Source organism: Colletes gigas, unplaced genomic scaffold (assembly GCF_013123115.1).
Source record: "Colletes gigas isolate AHSC1104 unplaced genomic scaffold, ASM1312311v1 Colletes_gigas_Sc00001, whole genome shotgun sequence".
NCBI lineage: Eukaryota > Metazoa > Arthropoda > Insecta > Hymenoptera > Colletidae > Colletes > Colletes gigas.
This window is the reverse complement of record NW_025106630.1, coordinates 12,327,519-12,338,248: the sequence shown is the minus strand read 5'-3', so window position 1 is coordinate 12,338,248 and position 10,730 is coordinate 12,327,519. Positions and strand designations below refer to the sequence as shown.

The 10,730-nt window shown below is 36.6% G+C and overlaps 2 protein-coding genes across 4 annotated transcripts; one reads left to right on the top strand and one right to left on the bottom strand.

Annotated features, from left to right (window-relative positions):
• Nucleotides 1–4,360: 4,360 nt before the first annotated feature.
• Nucleotides 4,361–5,349, top strand: LOC122401276 (ubiquitin-60S ribosomal protein L40). Its single transcript, XM_043403365.1, has 3 exons — nucleotides 4,361–4,428; nucleotides 4,793–4,992; nucleotides 5,067–5,349. The coding sequence occupies exons 2-3, from the start codon at nucleotides 4,803–4,805 to the stop codon at nucleotides 5,261–5,263; spliced, it is 387 nt and encodes a 128-aa protein (XP_043259300.1). The 5' UTR covers nucleotides 4,361–4,428; nucleotides 4,793–4,802; the 3' UTR covers nucleotides 5,264–5,349.
• On the bottom strand, nucleotides 5,335–10,716 carry LOC122401113 (polyphosphoinositide phosphatase). Of its 3 annotated transcripts, XM_043403097.1 has the most exons (14): nucleotides 10,580–10,716; nucleotides 10,283–10,508; nucleotides 9,401–9,565; nucleotides 8,415–8,796; nucleotides 8,098–8,344; nucleotides 7,832–8,027; nucleotides 7,561–7,759; nucleotides 6,898–7,476; nucleotides 6,713–6,825; nucleotides 6,397–6,637; nucleotides 6,114–6,329; nucleotides 5,876–6,058; nucleotides 5,640–5,805; nucleotides 5,335–5,567 (listed from the first exon to the last, which is right to left on the bottom strand). In XM_043403097.1, the coding sequence occupies exons 1-14, from the start codon at nucleotides 10,661–10,663 to the stop codon at nucleotides 5,469–5,471; spliced, it is 3,096 nt and encodes a 1,031-aa protein (XP_043259032.1). In that variant the 5' UTR covers nucleotides 10,664–10,716; the 3' UTR covers nucleotides 5,335–5,468. The 3 variants fall into 3 exon arrangements, with proteins under 3 accessions (XP_043259032.1, XP_043259095.1, XP_043259174.1); XM_043403160.1 differs by lacking the exon at nucleotides 9,401–9,565; XM_043403239.1 differs by lacking the exons at nucleotides 5,335–5,567; nucleotides 5,640–5,805 and having other exon boundaries at nucleotides 5,902–6,058; nucleotides 6,190–6,329.
• Nucleotides 10,717–10,730: the final 14 nt, after the last annotated feature.

The window sequence follows — 10,730 nt, the reverse complement described above, 5'->3', positions numbered from 1 at the left end:
TCGTATACCTCGTGTGTGGTTGGGAGATACCTGTACCGATTCAGGCAGCGATCTGGAGGGACACTTTTAGTCAGAAATGGACAGAATTTCATTTGAATAATCGATAACCAATACGAACGACGTGTAATAATTTATTCGCGACATTTATTTGATCGAACAGTTATGCTTTTATTTGTTCAGAGTGGATGTATATTATTACGAATGGCTAAATGCGTGTGGAGGCCATCTCTTGTCGAAACTATAATTCAATTATTCGATGAAAAGGAGTTCCTTCCGAAGAATCTTTCGATTATGTGGCATTAAATAGAGTGGAACAATTGTAAGCGTATCCTCTTAAACGAGTTTACGAACGTTTTATCGTTCCCGAGGAAGGCCAGTAGCGTTAATAGACCGCTCGAAACTGATTTAAGTAGATCGCTATATTTGTTCTGCCGACTATAACGATTCTAGAAACTGGGCGCGGCTGTCGACCAAGTGTCGATGTTGCACGGAGGTTTATGATACGGCCTGCAAAGTCCAAGCCACGTGCGCCGTGTTTGCGTTGGTTTACAGTCGATTTTGAGCTATGGACTTTTTTCCAGGGATAGCGTTCGGTCCTAAAACCGAGATTCATTTTATTTTTCGCGTATCTTTTCCACGAGACCGTATTTATTCCAGTTTCCCTTTACGGTACCGTCGCAAGGATCTCGTTTGCCGGTTTTTCTTTTAAGAAATGTAACTGGTATTATTTAAGATATCCAACGAGCTAAATCGTAAGCGGAAAAGGAAATCCTGACGCCGCTGTAGTTCCAAAACTGGATTAAAACTTGCGATAGGATGTATACCTTCGACGAAGTTGGTACGAAAAAAACAGGTAATTAGTTATGACTCGTCCCGATACGCGATCGGTGAAACAACGACGCGAGGGTGGTTCGTCACGAAAAAAGTGCAAGGAAGAAGCGAACGTGGTTCATCGACGGAATAACGGCCGTGTTCTCGTTAACGTCGACATGCGCGTAGTTTGCTCGCCCGAGGTGATGCCTGCACGTGATCCTTGTCATCGTTATTAACTATTCTAACGAATACACGAATTCACCGTAGGGGGTTCATCAACGGACCCGTCTGTTTAGGCGGGAACTTTCGGTAGATAAACCCCTGACAGTGTCGTGTTTGATTGGTCTTTTGGTCGTCGAAAGTGGCGGGTAAATTGTATCCATACGCGGCGGTATTACGGAGATATCGTTCAAAATTTCCAGAGATAGTACACGGGACCGGGCGCGTTTAATTCGTACGTTCAAAGGTAAGAGCGTCGCGTGCAGCGCGTGTAAATGGAAATCGCGGCCGAACATGCGATACAAACATCCACGAATGGACAACTGGCCGAGTGTCATAGTGGCAATTGCAGTAACGACCAACAACGACATCGGGACGATTCGGTGCCGTTTACGCTAGAAATTCCCTCTTCTTCGGGGGGGAACGTAAATAACGCGGTAAATGAAGACCGTTCGCGGAGAAACGATCGGTGAAACTCAAAGAAAGAAAATTCTGATTCGCCCGTCGATATCGAGGTTTATCGATCATCGAACGATAACGCGTCGATTGGTTTCCAGTCGCGCAACGTTATAATTTAATCGGTAAACGGGCGGGTCGATTGCAATCGATTTGTCGTAATCGACGTTACCGGTGAAGCACGCTTCATTATTTACCGCAGGCTTCCGCCTCCCTTTGAAACGGATCGTCGGATATTCGTATTAACATTTATTCTATTCGCATGCATACGAAACGTACTAATTCGCATTCCCCGACCATAGCCAACCCATCTAAAAGCAAATCTAGTTACCGTTCAATTTCCACAATAGCCTTGAGACTTTGGCTAACTTTATTAGAGCTCAACAACTCGAAGCAACTTCCTGCAACAGGGCTGATCGATGCAACGAATCAGGATGCGTCTGCCTCGCCGTATAGAAAACGGCTGGCGGATTTATAACGAGGAAACTTCAATACATCAAACTTCGAGGATTCACAATTTTCCTGTAACGTTCTAGAAAAATCGAACGCTAGAAGAAACGCGACCTCCTCGATCGCGGGTACCGACATTTCCCTCGCGAATAGCTAATAATGGATTTAAATTAATTCTAAACGCAGTATCGTACTCCTTATATAAATTTAGAGTCTCTAAAAACTGTGAAGCCTCGACCAAGTAGTTGGACCACTCTGTGATAGAACCTGGTCCCGATTAGGAACCCGATACACCTCTCGTAAGAGGCGCCAGAACCACGGATGAAGCCCTAACTGGTTAATGGAACTTGGACAGACGAGCAAACGAGTTTAAGTAAACATAGTGTCCATAAACTAATCGTTTTCAAGATATCTAGTTCTTCATTTCCTAAGCTAAATTCTTTGTACCATTACTAGGGTCGTAGAATGACCAGCGTGTTTAGAAATAGATATCGAAACTGACTTCCATTCAATTGTGTTTGTTAGGGCGAGCTGCATCGACTAGTTAACATATTTCCTACAGGTCTGATGCACCCTGTACCTACGCTTTGAGCCAACAAGTGTTGCTCGCTGATGCGTTAAAAGTAAATACGTAGCTCGAGCTGTGTCAGCGGTTTCATAGGCTACCCCGCTACTGCCACCGAAATTTATGATACGTTTTACGCATTTCCACCGCCTTTCTCCGTATTTCCTCTTATCTACCACCTTACGTGTAACGCGCCGCCTCGTGACTTAGGTGATATAAAGGGATTCTCGTTCAACGAATGCAAAGGCATTCGAGACGGTAGAGTATCATAAAACTTCCTATACCTCTTCAAAGTATCGCGAAACTCATTCGAGTTTATGGAACGCATTCTCCAGATGGTATACCCGCGAGAAATCGCGAGGACGCGAATATATTTCTCAGACAAAATTCAACGAATCGTTCACGCTATCTACAACACGCTAACGTCCAAAGTCGCGAAAACGTTTGATAGTTTTAGCATAGCGTACGACAAGAACTAATCTGGAATACAATATACAAATTATACGATGTTATTCGTTCCTTATCTTGCTCGTCTGTTTGCCTACATTTCTACTCTTTGCAACAAATAGTGTCGCTCAATTATTTCAAATATTGCACTCACAGAAAGGATGAAACATCTTGACTCTGGCAGTATCTGGAAAACAATTTGTCCTTCACAGCTACCCTGGTCGGGGATTCCTTATTTGCAGCGTGTCCATGTCCAATTCCCTCCATTCCTTGAACTGCCTCTGCCTAAAACAGAACATTTAGTAAGAGACTATTTTGCTTTAATATACTATTTAAATACATAAAACCATGTGTATTAATATTTTTCTTAACTACGTAATACACCATATGACGCTATTTTATAATCATAACCTATATGGTACGCGTACATAATTTAAAAAATTTATAGTAAAAATTTCTATCCCGGGAGTACGGTTTGCAACATTAAAATGGCGGACCTAAAGGGTGAAGGTTAACGTAGATACAAATCCGTGCGTGCATCATGCTCTCGCACGCGCGCACATCTATTTCAGCAGGATGCTGTAAAACACGTTTAATTGCGAGGCCTTTAGGCAGGTGAGCATCTAGGTCAGAGTGTAAAGTTTAAGGGTTACTACTGAAATTTGCATATCGCCGAGGCCGGAGGCATGGAATCTTCATGTTCTCGAGGAAGCTGTATGTACATCGGATATAACGCGCCTGTGCACGCGCGCACGTATGTAATACGATGTAACACATATACGTATTACTTCGTTTCTACAAATACGGAATTATAAACGTACCGGCGCGAGATACGCCTCGAAGTCGTTATTCCCTGGCCAAAATGCTTCGCAATAAAAACGACGTTATTTAATATCTTTTATCCAGAACGTTCGGTTTATATTCTCTACCTATGACTACGCGCCATTCCGTTCGGCGAACATGGCTCCCTATGACGTCACGTTAACGTAATCGCTACATACTAAATCTTGATCGGCTTATTTAAACAAACTTTTGTCGAAAGTAAACGTACGAATATAATGCATTAACTTTAACCAGTAACAATCTAAGTATCAAAGCACGAGTATTGACACGATTGTACTAAAATGGTCGTTTTAACGGTCATACAAAGTTTGCTCTTATGCGATAGAAATAAGCGACAAATTCTTTTATTTACCGTCAATGCTTCAAGTTTCTCATATCTGATCCAAGTCTTGAAGCATAGCTTCTTTGATCTTACAACTTATTTAGTTTAAATAACACGAAATCGAGGAAAACGTTTCACATAAAGTACGAACAAATAATCTTCGTCGTGCACATACCGCCAAAATGAATAGAAACGAATAGGAAAGTTATTCGCCACCAGATGGCGATTTAATTTCCGTTAGAACGGAACGTACGGTGCTGCCATCGTTCAATCTTTTTAGGTTGGGTTTGGTGGCAAGCACATTTTGCGTACAGTGAGTATCTGATATTTTCTAAATTTGTTCAATATAAACTGATTTTGTAATATTAATGTGTGTGTAACGTTTTGCTCGTTTACCTAAAATTGATCAACTTTGCTAGTGATATATTATTGGGTAATCGACAGTTCAAACAAAAGGATTTCAAAAACAATTGCGATATGATACGTTGCTAGAATACCCATCTGTAAACGACACGTCGATTGTAAAATTCTCCAGTTACATTTACACACTTTCCAAACTTTAATATTACAAACAATAAGGTCTAAAGATATTGTCAATTAATCTATATCACGTTTCTTTTTCCATTATGATTACACATTGAATATACGAACGGTGCCTTCTTTGTATTGAAAATTAGATAAACCACGATGCAGATATTCGTGAAAACCCTAACGGGTAAAACTATTACCCTCGAAGTAGAAGCATCGGATACTATCGAAAATGTGAAAGCAAAGATTCAGGATAAAGAAGGAATTCCTCCGGATCAACAGCGTCTTATTTTTGCCGGAAAACAGCTAGAGGATGGACGCACTCTTTCCGATTACAACATTCAAAAGGGTATTCTATCAAATATCAAATACTTATTGATCTTTAACCAAGTTCCAAGTAACTAATTCATACATCTTTTACAGAGTCTACATTGCATCTTGTACTTCGACTTCGCGGAGGTGTTATCGAACCTACGCTTCGTATCCTGGCACAAAAATACAACTGTGACAAGATGATTTGTCGAAAGTGTTATGCCCGCCTTCATCCGCGTGCAACTAACTGCCGTAAGAAGAAATGTGGCCATACAAATAACATTCGCCCGAAGAAGAAGCTAAAGTAGACTATAGGCACCGCTTCTGCTTGCATACTTTGCAAGCTTATGTACCTCTGAAATTTTACTTTAATAAAATGTACATGAAAAAGTAACTGTGTATGCATTTTATATGTTTTACAGTATAAATTATATATATATATATTAACAAACTTCATTGTACAATTAATATTAATTTAAATTACAAAATAATATATGTACCAATTTTATAGAATCAACGCAAACGGCTAGACTTCGTAAGTAATTGTTGATGCTGCTTCGTATAATGTTCATATAGATTAATATTGTCTTGATTTGGCACTGATCCACCAATCTAAATATATAAAAATAATTCTATGAGTTATAGTTAATTCTTGGATTACATATATGAAACAAACATACTTACATTAGCTCTTTTAACATATTGTTCATATATATTTATACTGTGTTCTGTTACTACCGGTAATGTTACCATAGGAATTGTAGTTTCGGGAAACGATGTCTGCTGAATTAATTTCGACCGAAATTTCGTATAATCTAAATACGTTGCATTGCGTCCAATTAATACAAACCTATAAAAAATTAATACGTATTAAAAAAATACTTGAAGATGTGTGTAAATGAATTTTCTATCATTCCTACTTTTTATACAGTACTACATCGTTTCGTTTAGGATATTCGGGTTGAGTTCCATACACTTCTTTCATGGACGGAAATAATGACTCGAAAGACGTGAATTCCAAGCTTTCTTTCGAAGTTATTAGCTGAGACTCATTGGTATGTTGATGGCTTTCATCGTCGTCTGTACTCACATCTTCGCTAGAACTATATAACTATATGATAGATAAAATTAATTCTTGCATAATTATACGAATCTCACCTTGCACTTGAAGTCGTACTACTGGTACTACTTTGTCCAGTCATAGAAGGATTTTTCATACTTAAATTTTTATTACCCGATCCTTCTCTTCTTTTACCGGGCCGAACGCGTACAGCGAATGGACTAAAGCTCGTCGTACAATTCGGCATAAAATCTCTGACCGAATGACTAATTTTATACGCATAAATTTCAGACAGTAGAGACAACTCGTACGGCCTGCAAGAAGTAATCTTGAGTATAAATAAAACATTCCATATTTACGTGATAACATTGTTTTAAATACCTGTGATAATCGTAATAGACATCGATCATTTCTTCGGTCGAATTTTGTACCTGTATTATTTCGGCACAAGCTTTTGTCACTTCGTTTAAAGCATATGGAAGACATTTTAATACGTTAGTATCCCACCATTGTGTCAAAAGCTTTGTTCTGTGAGAATATTGACAAGCTGGTTTATGATGAAGGTAGTAATCTGTTACAAGTTCCCAAATCGGAGGCTTTCCTTCTTCGGGAATGAATAAACCTGTGAAATTTGTTTCCACAAATTTCATTTATAGATCCCCTTTATGCTATATTATTTATGCGTTTAATTATTTACCCAAGAATAAATTAATAGTATGTTGTTTCTCTTGATCATTGAAAGTGTTACTATAATATCTACTGAGTGTCTGCATAATGTCATTACCCTGACTAGTCCAAGGTGCAGTCTTCCTAAATGATAACGAATATTTTTTATAGCATTTTACAGCATTTACAAGTACCTTTAATGTTATATAATTTTACCTATAGGTTTTTATTCTGTGAACTAATTGAGAACCACCATATTGTAATGCTAATGTATCACCATGATCCTCGTATAACTCTTCCAACATTCTTACACAGTCAGAGTCAAATTCTAATTTAGGGGATTCTAAAACGCCCAAAGCACATAATTGAAATCCTAAAGCACATTTCCCTATTGCAAATTGTGCTGTATTTGTTCGATCTAAGCAATCTACGCAATTTGTTCTAATAATTCCAGTTTGTAATGTGCCTCTTGTGCTAAAACACTGTTTCACTGTATCTTCTATGTGACTTGATTCGTGAAAATTATTTTCTACCGTAAACTTAGAATTTGCGTTGTAATTTACAGATAAATTATTGCTATTCTCAGCTGCCAAATTTACAGAACTTTGAACATTATAGGAACTTTGTGATAAAACTGTGTTCGAGTTCGTTTTGTGAAGTTTCTTCGCGTTATTAGATTGAGAAGAAAATAAATTTCTTTGACTGTAATACGGGTTTTGCGATTGAAAAATACCCGTTTTTAATACCGCGTTATTTGCTATATTTGCTAAACGTGCCATAACATTAACATTTTTCCTGAAAAATATATTCGCTTATCGTTATTTATTCTTTTGCTCGACATATTCCATGGACTGTATTATAAATTAATTGTAATTGTACCTTTTGTTCATTCGAGCCATATCGAAAATTTTGTATTGAATATGATGCTCTGGAGGTAAAAATTGATTTAAATATTTAACAGCCATACATAGTTCTTCGCTCAGTGTGCTTTCATGTTTCTTTTTCTCCCGTTTTTTTACAAGATTAAGAATTATAATCGGCGAACCATACCTCTTTAGAAGTTGATTGAAATGTGCACCTGAATTTTTTTTTATCGACGATCAAATAACTGTTGTACAATACGCGTGAAAATATATACATATATTGCTACCTGCTGTTTCCACATATGGATCTGCCAAATCGCAAGCAATAGTGGGTTTAGGAACCATTTTACTAACATATTGGCTCCAATGACCAGGAACTGATCCGCGCATTTGAACAAAAGAACTAAAACGACCCTTGTTTAAAGAGCTTACTCCCGAATCGTGAACAATTTGTTCCGTTTCAACCTCGTTGGCAACGTCACCCTTGATATTTAAAGTTGTTATTTAATAACAAAATCATGGTAAAAAGCAGACGTAATTCAACAGTACTTACATCGAAGTTTGCCCCGCGTTTTAAAAATCTAGTACCCGCATATTTATTACTTCTTCTGGCTATAATAGTTACGTACATAGACCTTCCGAAAATACTGACATTCGATTGACCAATAAACCCGTGTGTAATATATAATATCCAATCTCGATGTAAATCCTTCTCAGCTGGCTTTAAAAGATGAGAATTCCATACAAATCGACGGTTTGGATTACTCCGTACACCATAGTCGATATATTTTTCTGTACCGCTAAAAATATTAATACTTAATACACGATTCTCAGACAGAAAAAATTCTGATTCTATATGCTATAACGGACCTATTACTCTGCTGGTTTTTTCTAAATGCCCACATATTAAAAAAGTCTGTGTCCTCGGTATCATCGTTTCCCGCTCTTTTCGAGGCTTCGTCGGAAGTATTAGGTATGTTTGATCGAATATGTTTCGGCGGAGTCATATTATTTTGTAGAGTGTGTGTCAAGTCGTATGAATAACTAAAGTAGAAATTACTGCTAAGATCAATACTTTGAAACATTTTTACGTATCTCTGTTCGTCGGGATGAAAGACGCGTACAGTGTCGTTTGGGATATAAATCATCGAAGTATCTAAAACTTTGTATATCGTATGATGCCCAACAACAGCCACCCTACATCGTTTTGTGACCAGGATAATATAGTATCCCTCCAAAAAACGTACAAAACCTGCCACAAGACGATTAATCATTAGATCGAAACTCTCTATTAAAATAGATAACATAATTATCTTCTATTATATTGGAACCACATAAAACTTGCATTAAGTATATTAATATACACCTAGCATATTGTGCATATAACATGCTTGATTCCATATTTGCACATAAAATGGCATGCAAATGTAATTTAATGTTACACCATACTAAAAACATACTCATATTGTAATATCTTACATATAGCATGATATGTTCATAGAATATCCAATATAAAAATATATTGCATATAAACCTGATGCAATTATTTAAATATCAAATTTTCATATTTAATTATTTATTACGAAGATGTAAAAACAGATGACTGTTAGCATGTTAAAGCTATGCTTTTGTTACAGAATGGTACAATTGATATACATTTTACCATTTTCATTGATTTTTCAATATCTTACAGTAATTTCTTATTACACTTATATCATTTTCATGTTTATCTGTGCAAATTAAACATACACAATTCTTAGAAGAAAAAAAAGAACCACTTGACTCCTTGCCAAGCATTATGTTATTATAGAAATGTAATATGTTTCACCCTACATATTAAGCTCAGTAGCCCTTACCAAGAAGACCGAAAGCTGACACTGGTCGAGGAAAACTGTCCCTTTGCCACATTGTTTTCCAGGTGAATTTAGTTTGAGTTGGTTTGTACATCGGCTTTTGAAATTCTTGGTGCTCAGACTCTTGTGATATACTGTTGTCTGGTGTAGATTCATTGTAATTGTTGCCTTTGTTAGCAAGCATATATAAAATAAGCTGTCTTACATAACAATTTTAGCAATAGCTTTGTTTTAGATACTATTAATATGTAAGATGTTTTGCATCTAATACTAAAGTACAATAAACATGCTATCAAAATGTGAAAAACATGCAAAATTGTGTGACTTAAGCTAACACCTCTATAATAATATAACATGAAGTATTTAAAACAAGCTACCTAAATAACTTGCCTACATTAGGCAATAGAAAAAAATAATAATTGTGTGCGTAGAGGTATAGAAGAGATACAAAGATCAACTCCATTTTTTAAACGAATGTGTCTTTTTACTTACCTGGTAATATAACAATTTAAAACAATTTTTAAAATTATCCCCTAGCATTCAAATGATTAATACAAGTGTTTAAAACATTGTTCTTGAGCATCAATGTATGGTCTAAAGCAATTTAATATGGGTAACATTTCACATTCAACATGCATATGCATAAAAATTAAACAAATTATTCAGAGAGCCTGTTTTAAATACCTTACCCTGTGTATTTATATGCCAATAAAAGATAATAGATTTGTGCATCAAATTGTGTATTATCTGAATGTTGCATATAATTATGCAAATATTAATAAAATCATTGCAAAATGTGGCAACCGCATACATAATAGAAGCATATACGTGCAACATTAGTTTATACCGCATGTAAGATTGAAGGAGATGCCTTGTGTTACTTACCAACAATACCAAAAGCTGAAATAACTCTTGAAACTCCACCCATGTTACTTCGCTGCCCAGCACGTGTAAGATTACCCATGTCTATCATATACACTAGATCTTTTATCTCATCCTTGGTGTATTCCCTTTTATCATCCACAACAATTAATTCTTTTGGTTCTGTACGATCGATTTTTAATACCCGAAAACGAGTCAAGGCATTATTTGATCCCATCAAATAAAATCTCTGCAACATAAATTGTACTTTATTTTTAACAACATTTACGTTTTATTTAAATGTGCGATAGATTAACTTACAGATTTCGTTTCGTAAAGTGCAATCTTCTGTATCGAAGAAATAATAGGATGAAACACTACAGTCGGCACTGAATTATTATCCATTGTAGAATATTTATTAATCACAGCCAAATATATATACACATAACCGCATAAACAACGGGTGACCGTG

Coding starts and splice junctions, on each gene's coding strand:
- LOC122401276 (XM_043403365.1), top strand. CDS start 4,803: ATGCAGATATTCGTGAAAACCCTAACGGGTAAAACTATTACCCTCGAA. Junction 4,993..5,066: donor CGATTACAACATTCAAAAGG/GTATTCTATCAA, acceptor CATCTTTTACAG/AGTCTACATTGCATCTTGTA.
- LOC122401113 (XM_043403097.1), bottom strand. CDS start 10,663: ATGGATAATAATTCAGTGCCGACTGTAGTGTTTCATCCTATTATTTCT. Junction 7,477..7,560: donor ATGGCTCGAATGAACAAAAG/GTACAATTACAA, acceptor TATATTTTTCAG/GAAAAATGTTAATGTTATGG. Junction 5,806..5,875: donor GATGTAGTACTGTATAAAAA/GTAGGAATGATA, acceptor AATTTTTTATAG/GTTTGTATTAATTGGACGCA.